This window comes from Mercurialis annua, linkage group LG8 (assembly GCF_937616625.2).
Source record: "Mercurialis annua linkage group LG8, ddMerAnnu1.2, whole genome shotgun sequence".
Lineage (NCBI taxonomy): Eukaryota > Viridiplantae > Streptophyta > Magnoliopsida > Malpighiales > Euphorbiaceae > Mercurialis > Mercurialis annua.
In genome coordinates, this window is record NC_065577.1 from 15,973,735 (window position 1) to 15,985,756 (window position 12,022).

The 12,022-nt window shown below is 34.0% G+C and overlaps 1 protein-coding gene across 1 annotated transcript; it reads left to right on the plus strand.

Annotated features, from left to right (window-relative positions):
- The first annotated feature begins 3,812 nt into the window (after positions 1-3,812).
- On the plus strand, positions 3,813-11,668 carry LOC126661694 (probable pectinesterase 8). The gene is made up of 10 exons (XM_050355554.1): positions 3,813-3,942; positions 4,435-4,489; positions 5,313-5,430; positions 5,520-5,677; positions 5,811-5,959; positions 8,283-8,664; positions 9,587-9,758; positions 10,131-10,337; positions 11,108-11,367; positions 11,456-11,668. Exons 1-10 carry the CDS (start codon positions 3,813-3,815, stop codon positions 11,610-11,612), a joined length of 1,788 nt encoding a protein of 595 aa, XP_050211511.1. The 3' UTR covers positions 11,613-11,668.
- The last annotated feature ends 354 nt before the right edge of the window (positions 11,669-12,022 follow it).

The window sequence follows — 12,022 nt, forward strand, 5'->3', positions numbered from 1 at the left end:
CTTTTATACATATGATTCAAAATATATATATTTAGGTACAAATAAGTTTATTCTATATAAAAACATCAAGGCATCTCAAAACTCGGAGATGTGGTCAACCTCTATGTCCCAAGCCCAAACTCTAAGCCCAAATCCCTCTATAGTCAACTGTACTATAGAATGCCTTACTAACTGAAAAGGTTTTGAAACTACTAAAATGAGCGAAAGCTCAGTGAATAGACATAATAAGCATAAAACATTTATATACTTAAAGTAAGTATATCATATAAAAACGAATATTAGAAAACAATGCAATACAACACAAACTACGTGTAAAGTCCATCACGAAAGCATTAATGAATATAAACGATGTCAAACAATTTAACTGTCAATAAGAAGCATAGTTTGTATCAATCATGCACTATAAAAGTGATATATTACCCTGTAATAATAATATCAACCATAGACCTGTAATCAGAAACATAACACTTATCTGCAATCTAACCAACATATCTAGGCACACTTGACGGGTAACCCTTCTCCGTAATTAACACGGCACAGCCCTTCCCCCTTAACTGGCTATCAATCAAGTGCCCCGTGTCAAATGCGCATAGACACTCACAATATTTCACATGTGCATATCTTTAACTCAGCACATAACCAGCTGCATATCACAACTCAGTACCTCTTAAATATGTACCATTACAAAGTAATTAGATCATATAAAAATAAATCTCAAATCATTTCATCAAAACGCAATACAGTTCAATAGTAAAACCATTTGAAATTCTCATTCAAAACTTAACCAAATCAAACGATTGTTGAATTGCCGAAAAGGCACTATACATTCATAAACAAATACTCATTATATCAAAAATATGAAATATTTACTAAAATCAAACACTTATATAGATTCAATTCAAAACTTCTTTCATTTTATACAACATTTGTCAAAGGTAGTATTTCAAATATTTAAACAAGACATTACATCGAACACCTTTTATGCATTCCAAAACAACCATATATAACCGTTTTAAACACAATAAACCTTGACATTTTGAATATAAAAATAACATATTGATTCAGTAGCAAGGGCTAGTACATCTACTCACCACACAACAACCAAAACCAGTCCAAAATATCGTCAAAAGCTGCTTTACTTTCTACTTGCACCGTCGTTACCAAAACGAGCACCTAAATGAGTAATGTAAATCATAAAACACAATCACAATCACAATCACATATACATACCTATACAAATATCTAATACTCATTTGACCTAAATTCAGATCCTACAAATGGATATTTATATGGTTTATGCATGATTATGAACATGGCGACAAATCCGCCTTAGTAGGAAAAACACTAGATCTCTAATCAAATAGGTCCTATTCCCAGTGCAGAAATAATTTGAACACACCCTTCGGTGAAAATTTATCCCTTTGAGTATAGAATCTAAAGCAAAAAGAACTTTATCATTTCAATATCTACGGAATGAGTTATATGCGTTTTAGTGAGGTGTGCTCAGACTGTCTTCACAGTTGAACCAATAAAATGGCAAGGTCAATTAAGGTATTAATAAGACCGAACCAGATTAACCTCAAAGAATAAAAGTTATAGGAGACTACACTAATGTTTGTGTGAAATTAAGAATTACTTGATTTGGAGTTATAGAACTAGATTTATGTTTAACATACGAAAGATTAAATTGTTGCAACAAAACAGAACATGGCACAAAGTGCTATACTTCAACACAAAGACATAAATGGCAAAAGAAACTTACCAATTCAAGTTTCCACTCTTCCTAAAGCCTTAGAACATGAAGAATCAAGGCTTAGGTTCTGAATTTGAGCTAGGGATTGAAGGAAAATCAAAATTCTCTATTAGCTTTTAGGTTTGATAAAAATGAAAAAACAAGAGGTGTTTTTTAACTTATATATAAAAGCTTAATATATTTAAAACAAAAAGAAATAATTCATAATTTATCACATCATCCATCAAAAGGTCTCTTTAAGTCCTTTAATAATATCATAAGTTCAAGTTAAACCTCAAAGTTCCAATACATTTCAACTATCGAAATCAACTTACGTTACCGATGAGCTTTTATTTAAATTGAGTTGTAATAATTTTTAAACAAATCAATTGACATACTAAATAGACTCTAGCATTTCAATGAATGATAATAAATATTTAATGAATGACTACTGAATGCATAATTTAAGGCTAGAGTACGGGTGTGACACTTCTGCCCCCTGATTGTCTGGCTAAGAAAGTCTTCTGCCCCTTGCTGTCTGGCAAAGGAAGTCTTCCGCCCCATGATTCTTTGGATAAGGAAGTCTTCTGCCCCCTGATGTCTGTTAATGAAGGAGTTTGATGCCCCTTGTTGTCTAGATTCTATTAAAGTAGAGGCTTGTTGCCCATCGAATTTCTGGTATACTCTGATTATGGAGATTTCTGGGCCTGGTCAAGGCGTCCAAATTTGCAAAAATTGGCTCCATTTTTTATTTTTCTGAGTTTGTCTATTATAGACACTGCATTGCCCCCTCATTAAAGCAATCAATTTTTAGGTTGGGAACTGGATGGTTCAATGAAGAGTCTTGCTCTCGCTTTGTTCATTGTGGACTCTATAGTCTGGCTTTGGACGGAACGATCCGCGGTTCCTATGACAATTTATGTGCGTTCATAGTGTTATTCGGTGATTGAAGGCAATTTATGTGCGTTTATAGTGTTACTCATGAACGTATGGTGATTGAAGAGAATAAGCTCGTTGATCGAGACATTACATAAATGCATATGTAAGATTTCACTATTGACTCTGTATTATAAAATTGTTCAAAAATATTCAAATGAATAAAATGAATAAAACTGGAACGATAAATCGTTTAGGAAAAACAGATCTCCGAGAGCTTGAGACTTAGGGTGGATCCCTGTGATCGTCTTGCCGGAGATGTCATGAATGTCGATTTTCATAAGAAATCAATTCTTCTTGCTTTTAACGCCGTTGTAGGACACTGAGTCTGTAGAAGGTAAATGTGCGACCAATTTTCTGGGGATGCTCTCCTGGGATATGAGTAGGTCGTTGATCGGCATGCCTTGGACGGTGGAGCCTTCTATTATTTCGTCTGGCTTTACTGAGATTTCTCCTATCCCGTTAGGTTGCTCTGGAAAGCTGAGACCTCTATGGTTTTCTCAGGTGGAAACCCTTGCTTTGGTTACTAGAGTCGTGGAAGACCCATTCTAATTATGTAGAAGGCCGGTAGCCGGTTCTGATTCTTTATGAGGCCGGAAGCCTATTCTGACTCTGTTAGGAGGCCGGAAGCCCGTTTTGATTCCTTAGGAAGCCGGAGGCCCGTTCTGATTCTGTAGGAGGCCTGAAGCCCGTTCTCATTGTATTCTGAAGTCGTGGAAGGCCTGATAGAAACCTCATCCTGATCTGTCAACTGTCCAGGTTGCTGATTTCGGAGTCGCAGTAGAGCCATTGTTCTGGTCTGTCGGATGTCTTAGGTTGCCGATCTTGGGGTCATGATAGGACTGTTTCAATTCGTTGGACTGATTGCTTGACATTCTTGATGTTGACTGGGTACTGATAGAGAAGTCACTAGCGTGGCTGCAAAACAAGGGATTAGTGCATGATGCATGTCACTGCATCTAATAGGGGTTAGTATGATGTGATGCATGATATCAGATGCTATGCAAGGGTTAGTTTTTAACACGTAGCACATAGCAAGTTTGGCACATATAACAGTTTGATATCACAGAGACATATTGTTCCTTCCAACCTTATTTCTCCCACACACGTGTTCCGGGCGAGGTTTATTCCTAGGTATTTTGGTATGGACCCTCGCATCACAATGCAAGAGTTGGCGTTCCTGCAAAGCTCTCTTCTAGCAATTCTAAAGCAAATAGGCAACATTTGTCGATGTAATGACTCTAAATCCCTTTCTGGAAGGAGTTTGAAAACATGTAGGGTGGACGTGGAAGTTCGTTTTGAAATCTGGAATTTGATTTAGCCCTGCGGCTGTATTTAGTGAAACGTGTTCCCACTAGATTGGTTATTGGAGGTGTGATTAAGCAAAGGAATTTCACTTGATCAGATTTGTACTTTTAGGTCTAGCCCAACAGGAAGTTTTGTAAATCTGGTTTTTAAACTGGAAAATTTGTTAGGCCGAGGCTAAGACTAAGATTGAAATGGTAGTTTTGAAATACTGGACTTAAAATCATTACATTGACAACATGCCTTAAATACAAACATTATGTTCAGTATTTTCCTAGAGGGTAGTGTCTAAGCTGGAATGCATGTGGGTTGAGTCATTGGGTTTTGGTAGTAACCGGTTTAAGGCTCCCACAAACAAATATACCTTTGATAGGTCTCCTCAATCACGAGTACAAACGACCGAGGTACTGGGCTGTGAGTGATACTACTCCGTATAAGACATTCTGGATAATGGAGTTCAGATCCAGAGCGTGAGAGCGGCTATGACTATCGGGGCTGGATAGGGACTCCTAGAGAGTAGGTGAGAAGAGAAATTTCTAATGCAATGAAACAGGTGTGAATATGTCTGAAAAATAAATCCAGTGATTGATAAGGCGAAAGCGTGTATTTTAGGTGCATGGCAACCGTTTTTGAAAACAATTATGAAAACATTTTTATGTTTATGTTTTAAAAACAATTATTTTAATCCCCAATGGAGTCGCCACTGTGAGCGGAGCGGGGTTTGGAGGCCGCTCGCCCAAGGCTTATGTCTGACTTCTCGATCTGGAAATGGTTTGAAAATGGAGTCGCCACCTCGTTAGCCTTACTCGCCTCGATAGATAGCCTTACTCGACTAGATAGCCTTACTCGCCTCAGGTAAGACTATCGTTCATCAGACCAATGACTATAGGGTATGTGGACCTCCCCAAGACTCTTGTGCTTGGCTTATCGGTTACTGGCTTTATTTATTTGACATATTCTTTTTATATCTCATCTCAACAGTATATGTAGTTCACAGGATATGAAAGCTATAGATAAACAGTGATGAAAGTAGTAAACACGTTTGACACGCATATGACTCGATCTGGACTGGCATTTGAGGCAAGTAACAGGTACTCCAAAACATACATCTAACCTTAGAGGTTTCTAACAAATAGTCATAAGTCTGGATGGTCTGGATTGATTACATGCACAAAGCCTCAAAACCAGATGTATAAGCATGATTTGATTGATTTTATTAGGTGAGTCTTGAAAAACCTACACAACTGTTTACTACGTTTTCGTGGTAGTCCTACGGTGTCTAAGTGATGGGTTGGAATTGCATTATTTTGCTAATTTATGTGATTATTCCTTTAACTAGTTATTTGACATGCTTTTGGAAAGCGATAAACAATGCAGGCATTGCTCAGGGGCAGTTTGATACAAGGTTAGGGATACTTTTCAACCTCATTGACTTTGAGTGCTTTGCACTCGCACGGGTTTTGACCTTCGGTTTGATTGGAACCGGCTCTCGACCAGATCACAAGAGTTGTGCGTCTCGTTGATCCGGTTCTACTGGTTTGATCAGGGTCAATTCCGAGTTCGGATTAGCCCGGAATCGGCTCTGAAAGTTGCTGGTTTGTTGGGCATCGGGTTCGTGGGCCCGGCATATACACTATGTTACATTTCGGGAATTTTGAGTTCGTTTTACATCGAGCTTAGCCCATTACAAAGCATAAACATAAAGTATACGAAAAACAATAAATCTGGATCTAAACAGAATCTAATCCCGAGTTCAAACGAGCCCGAAAACCTAATTTGAAGATCTGGGAGTCGTCTGGAAGATCTGGGAGTCAATCTGGAAACTGGATTTATCAAGAACACGGCGCCAAGAGGAGTTGGCGGCGCAGCCAGTTGTATTTGGCGACGACGCCAACATCGATGGCGACGGCGGTGCGATGGCAGCAGATCCGAGGATTCGTCTTCTGGTCCGTTCTCAGTTTTTTCAGCTCCGTTTTTCATGCAAAAGTAGTCAAAAGCGCATAAAATCAAACAAAGAACCCAAAAAACACATTTATAAAGTTTTTAAGGTGACTTTAACCAAATTTAATATGTGGACAACTACTATTTTAGAGTGTTTTTATGGCAAAAGTACTCTAAGAACACCTAGAAACAGACATTCTAAGGTGGTCATTAATTAATTTTCTATATTTAAGCATAAAAACGATTAATTATGGCTAATTAATACATCTATCAGCAATTTCATGGCAAAGACATAAAATTCAATTATGGCAATTTTATAGTAAATTATGACAATTTTACAGCAATTATGGCAAAATAAGAACTTTAAATCTAACAGGCATCCTAATTGATCATGGCAAATACAGAGACATGCAAATCAAAGGAATTAATTAGAGGGTCCTCAGAATTACCGGTTTGAGTCTTTGGCTTGTTTTTCAACGAAGTGGATGCGGAATCCAGCTTCGAATTTGGTGCTTGCGCTGCGTTCTTGGAGAATTAACACATATTAGGGTGTTTCAGGACTGGATTTGTGTGTGTGTGTGTGTGTTGTGATTTTTGAGTTTGCTATACCAAGGTGATGGCCGAATTTTCTGTCTGTCTGTCTAGGGTTTGTGTGCCACCTTTAGCCAGTCTGGCTTAAGGCTGTATTTATCGGGGAATGGGTGACCTAGGGTTCCTAGAATCTTCTAGAATATTCAAGAATCCTCTACAGTGTGAAGTGATAAGTCTTTAGGTATTAGGATTAGCTAAAAATACTATTTTTAATTAAATTCGTATTAAAAATTGATGGCTAAGTAAAAGAGTGTTAAAAGTGCATTTTGGTGCCCGAAAGTGTTAAAAAAGGGTCCTTGGGCTCTATAGGTTTGGTCATGGTCAATTTCAGTCCGTCAAACTTAAAAATTAGCCCATAAATTTTTAAGATATGACAATTAGTCCAACTTTTAGATTTAGATTAAAATTTCTTTGGATTTTTATGGGCTATTTACGCGTAATTACGTTTTAATCTTCCAAATTTGCAACTGTGCACAGATTACGCGTGCTTAGATTACAGCAATTAAATCGAAAGCTCTCATCTGGACGGATTTCTCTGGAAATCATCATTGGACGCTTCTGTCTCTTATCACTTTTTACCTGTCCGAAAAATAAGTGTCTATACATATTTTGCAGGTTAATACACCAAATCAGAAGATAGACTCCATCACTAATTAACAAGATAAATTTTGATAAGTATGATAAATAACAATTATATTTTAATAATTGTAATATAAATCTAATTTTTTGATAACTATGATAAATAATAAATATTACTAGATAATTTTCTGTGTTTAAAATTTATATAAATTATTTCTTTATTTAATTTTAATTTTTATATTATACAAATTATTAATAATAGGTATTTATATTTTTTTTTGTAATTTTTTTTCTTTAAGTATCCTTCTCGTGAATGTCGAAAATTAAATAAACTATTTATTAAATTCCTTTTTAAACTTTTTATTCTAATATTATTATTACAAGAGAATATTTATTAATTTCATTTTTACTATATTATTTAATTTTATATTCTAAATTTTATTATTACTAAATCATTTTTATGATTTTTCAATTCATATATATACTTTTCATTTAATTTTATTTATTTATAAAACAATTACTTACAAATTATTCTCATATAATATTTATTTGTTTAAATATTTTATTATAAATATATTTTATTTTAAAATTTATTATTTCTAAAAATATGATCATAATTTGTTTAAATTCATGAATACCCACAAATTTTTAATTTATTAATATTTATTTTTTATTAGAGAATTATTATTTTTAAAATTAATTTAATGTACAACTATTAACAATTATCTATTCAATTAGTGTTATTTTCAATTTGATTAAATTGAAATTAGATTTATGTATAAAAATAAAAATAAAAAATATAAACTAGTTTTCATGTAAATAGCTTAGGTGACATATGACATTTCTAAAGTGTTTCCAAAAAGTAATAAAGAAGGAAAATTCCATTTACTAACCCAAAAGTTCAGCCCGTAGAACCAATGACTTGGGGCCACTTCCATATGTTATGAAATAAGAAGAAAAAAATAAATTATGCAACTCATTCCAAAGAGCAAAGCTAGAGTTTAAGTTGAAGCATCATCTACAACATATTTGGTAGCTTAGAAATTCTCCAAAGAATGCAGAGGGACAAGGTGATTTGTAAGGCATGTTATCAAACCCTTTCACTTCAAGTGCATTTTTTTTTTCTTGTCTTTTTTATAATACTCAAGTCAATATGTCTCTTGAAGCTAAAAATAAATTTATCATTGTATAAATATAGATATCCTTCCATACAGAAAACAGAAAAAACAGTTTATAAATATGAGTATTTATGTCACACTTTGTGTTGCAATTTTAGCAATAATATATGCGTCAAAAACTATCATTAATATTCCAAATCCTTGTTCAGTCATATTCTCATACAGTAATATTGAGCATTACCAGCACCACCATAATAATCATGCTAACAGCAAACGCAAAATAGTGAATATATGTGATGATTTTCCTGCTGATATTCCTCCTCCAGATACAAACGTAACCTCGACTCTTTGCGTCGATCCGAATGGATGCTGTAACTTCACAACAATACAATCTGCTGTTGATGCTGTAGCAAATTTTAGCCAGAAAAGAAGTATATTATGGATAAACTCTGGCATCTATTAGTAAGTTATTATTCTTTCATTTCCAATATTATACATCAATATAGGCAGTGGCGTAGCCAGAATGTTAAATTAAGGGGGGCAAAATGTAGTATTTTTTTATATAATACACAAAATTACAATTTATTAAAATTATGGGGGGCAAAGTGTGCTATTTTTCTACATATAATCTAAAATCTAAAAAAAAACTAGAGCTGGTAATTTAACTTTTTTCTTAAATTAAGAGGGGCAATTGCCCCTCTTGTGCACTGTGTGGCTCCGCCTCTGAACATAGGGGTGTAGCCATAAATCAAAACTAACTAATGGAGAAAAATATAATTATTTTCATGTAATATATAATTTTATAATTTAATGAAATTAAGAGGATCAAAATGTAATATTTTCTAAATGTCATGATAAATTTTATCAAAAATTACTTAAAACTTTATATTTTTCGCTTAACCATCAAGTGGCTACGCCACTGCATAGATTTTCAATATAAATGAAGATAAAGGATCAAAACATTGAAAAAAAACAGGACGGTCATACTATTGAAAAAATGATATATAAAGGATCATGTGATCAAGTTTCATTTACCACGCAAGTAATATTTTGTTTGGAATGAATGATTAACTTGTCGTTGTAATAAAAATAAAAGTTGGATTATCAAATATAACAAATGGAACGTTGGTTATCAAAGTGTAAAAAGTCTATAATTCAGTAACCGAAAAATGTTTTAACCCCATATATACCAAGTATTTAGAAAAATCAAACTTCATAGGATTCAAAACTGTAAGGAATCATAGTTTTTGATAAATTAAAAACGTGATGATCATCCTCGTTGTTGCCTCTCATATTCATTTTACTATCTGTACATTGTTAATTAGCTAAAATTTTTCATTTTTATTTCTTCTACATTATGATAAATTCCGCCAAATATTTGTAGCGAGAAGGTAATTATTCCAAAAAGCAAACAAAATATAACATTTCAAGGACAAGGATACTTATCAACTGCTATAGTATGGAATGACACTGCAAATTCTTCACATGGAACATTTTATAGTGGTTCTGTACAAGTCTTCGCCAACAACTTTATTGCCAAGAACATTAGCTTTATGGTAAGATGGACAAGCTTTTGGTAAAGAATGATTACATGTATAATTAAGGGAAAAGGGTCAGATAAGCCCCTAATGTTTACTTTATGGGTCAAGTAGACTCTCAACGTTCGAAAAGGGTTGAATAAGCTCCTAACGTTTTTAAATTGTATCATCTAAACCCTCCTTAGGGGTCATCGAGGACCCTAACATTTATTAAATTGTATCAACAAGGACCCATAAAGAGAGATAACGTTAGGGTCCTCGTTGCACCTTTCTGAACGTTGAAGGCCTATTAACCCATAGAGTAAACGTTAGGGGGTTATTTGACCAATTTCCCTATAATTTTATGATTACATAAATCTGAATACTTGCAATGCATGCATGAAATGGTAGAATGTTGCACCAATTCCAGGGCCTGGGGATGTGGGAGCCCAAGCAGTGGCAATGAGAATAGCAGGAGATGAAGCAGCCTTTTGGGGTTGTGGATTCTTTGGTGCACAAGACACCCTTCATGACGATAGAGGCCGCCATTACTTTAAGGATTGTTATATTCAAGGCTCCATTGATTTCATCTTTGGTAATGCAAGGTCTCTTTACGAGGTAGGTTTTCATTAATCTAACACACTCTTAAGTGAACATTATAGAGAATTATTTAGAAATTATACTTCTTCTTAAATTGGTAAGGATATTTTCTATTAAAAGTTTAATGCAAATGTTTTTTGGATACAAAAAGAAAATTGTGTACAATTAATATACGAAGATAAGGTTCAAATATATTTTATTAATAGAAGTAATTGAAATTTATACACCCCATATAACTATAAAATTAGAAAGAAAGAATGGGATTGTTGATTCCGGGAGTTACCATAAAGTTCTATATTTTTACAATTCAATTATTGAACTTCAAAATGTAACAAACTAGTTACCGTACTATACTTTTAGAGTCTTCGGTAATTTTTAGTGAAATTTGGCCAATTTAATTATACCTATGCGTCAACCGGATTTTACTCTGAAATTTTAAATTTTGGAAAATTGAGAAAGCGAAATGGTAAAAGCATGTGAGGTATCTCCAATTTTTATGGCTGATATGGAGGTGAGAGATAATTGAAGTACACCAGCTACCACATAAGCATAAATGAGACGGATTTTGTTAGAAACCTGCTGGGCTTACTAAAAGCATAACACGTCAACAATTTGGTTATTTTTTGAACTTCGGTAACCAAACTCCAAAAATTTAAAAATACAGTAATCCCCAGAATCAATTACAAGAAAGAACAAACAGTTGAAGTTGAAGTGGCAAAATGAACGATGAGAAGACAAGAGGTAGTATTAATTAATGCGAAAAAAATGATTAGAATACAATATTGCAGAGCTGCGAGTTAATATCAATGGCGAATCCGGTAGCAGCAGGACAAAGGGTAATAAACGGAGCGGTTACCGCTCATGGTAGAGCTTCAAAAGATGAGAACACGGGCTTCGCATTCGTCAACTGCAGCCTAGGAGGAACAGGAAGAATATGGCTAGGCCGAGCTTGGAGACCTTTTTCTCGTGTTATATTTGCCTCTACTTCTATGACTGATATCATTGCACCTGAAGGCTGGAATGACTTCAATGATCCCACCAGAGACCAGTATTATTTTCTATTTCCTGCTTATTCTTTTATATTATATCCAAATTAATATTTATTTTGTTGATTTTTAGATGTAATGAATATGCAGGACTATTTTCTATGGGGAGTATAATTGCTCAGGAGCTGGAGCTAATATGACAATGAGAGCACCTTATGTTCAAAGACTGAATGATACTCAAGCATCCACCTTTCTTAATATATCTTTCATTGATGGTGATCAATGGTTGCAATCTTATATTCTCTAACTTGGGTTGTAAAATATATAACATAACATGCACTTATAAATTTTTCGTTTCTTCCACATTTAATTTATATACTTTTTCTAATACTAGTTTTGCATTACGCATTATACGTGTGGCTCATAACGTGACTTGTCAATTTATATATTGATTAAATACACTATAATTTACATATTTATTTTATTTATCATCAATATTATAGTTAGACTTTTTGATAGAAACTAGTTTCGCAGTACGTGCTATGCACGTGGCTCGTAACATGACTCGTCAATATTTATTAATAAATTGATTAATATTAGGCTTAATTACCAAAAAATGCCAAACATATACGTTTTGTGTCAGTTATAGCCAAACATTTAAAAACCACCAGATTTAGCCAAACCTTATATATTTTGTTTCTTTTTTAGCCATTTTTG

Coding starts and splice junctions, on each gene's coding strand:
- LOC126661694 (XM_050355554.1), top strand. CDS start 3,813: ATGGACCCTCGCATCACAATGCAAGAGTTGGCGTTCCTGCAAAGCTCT. Junction 5,431..5,519: donor AGTGCTTTGCACTCGCACGG/GTTTTGACCTTC, acceptor TGGTTTGATCAG/GGTCAATTCCGAGTTCGGAT. Junction 10,338..11,107: donor ATGCAAGGTCTCTTTACGAG/GTAGGTTTTCAT, acceptor ACAATATTGCAG/AGCTGCGAGTTAATATCAAT.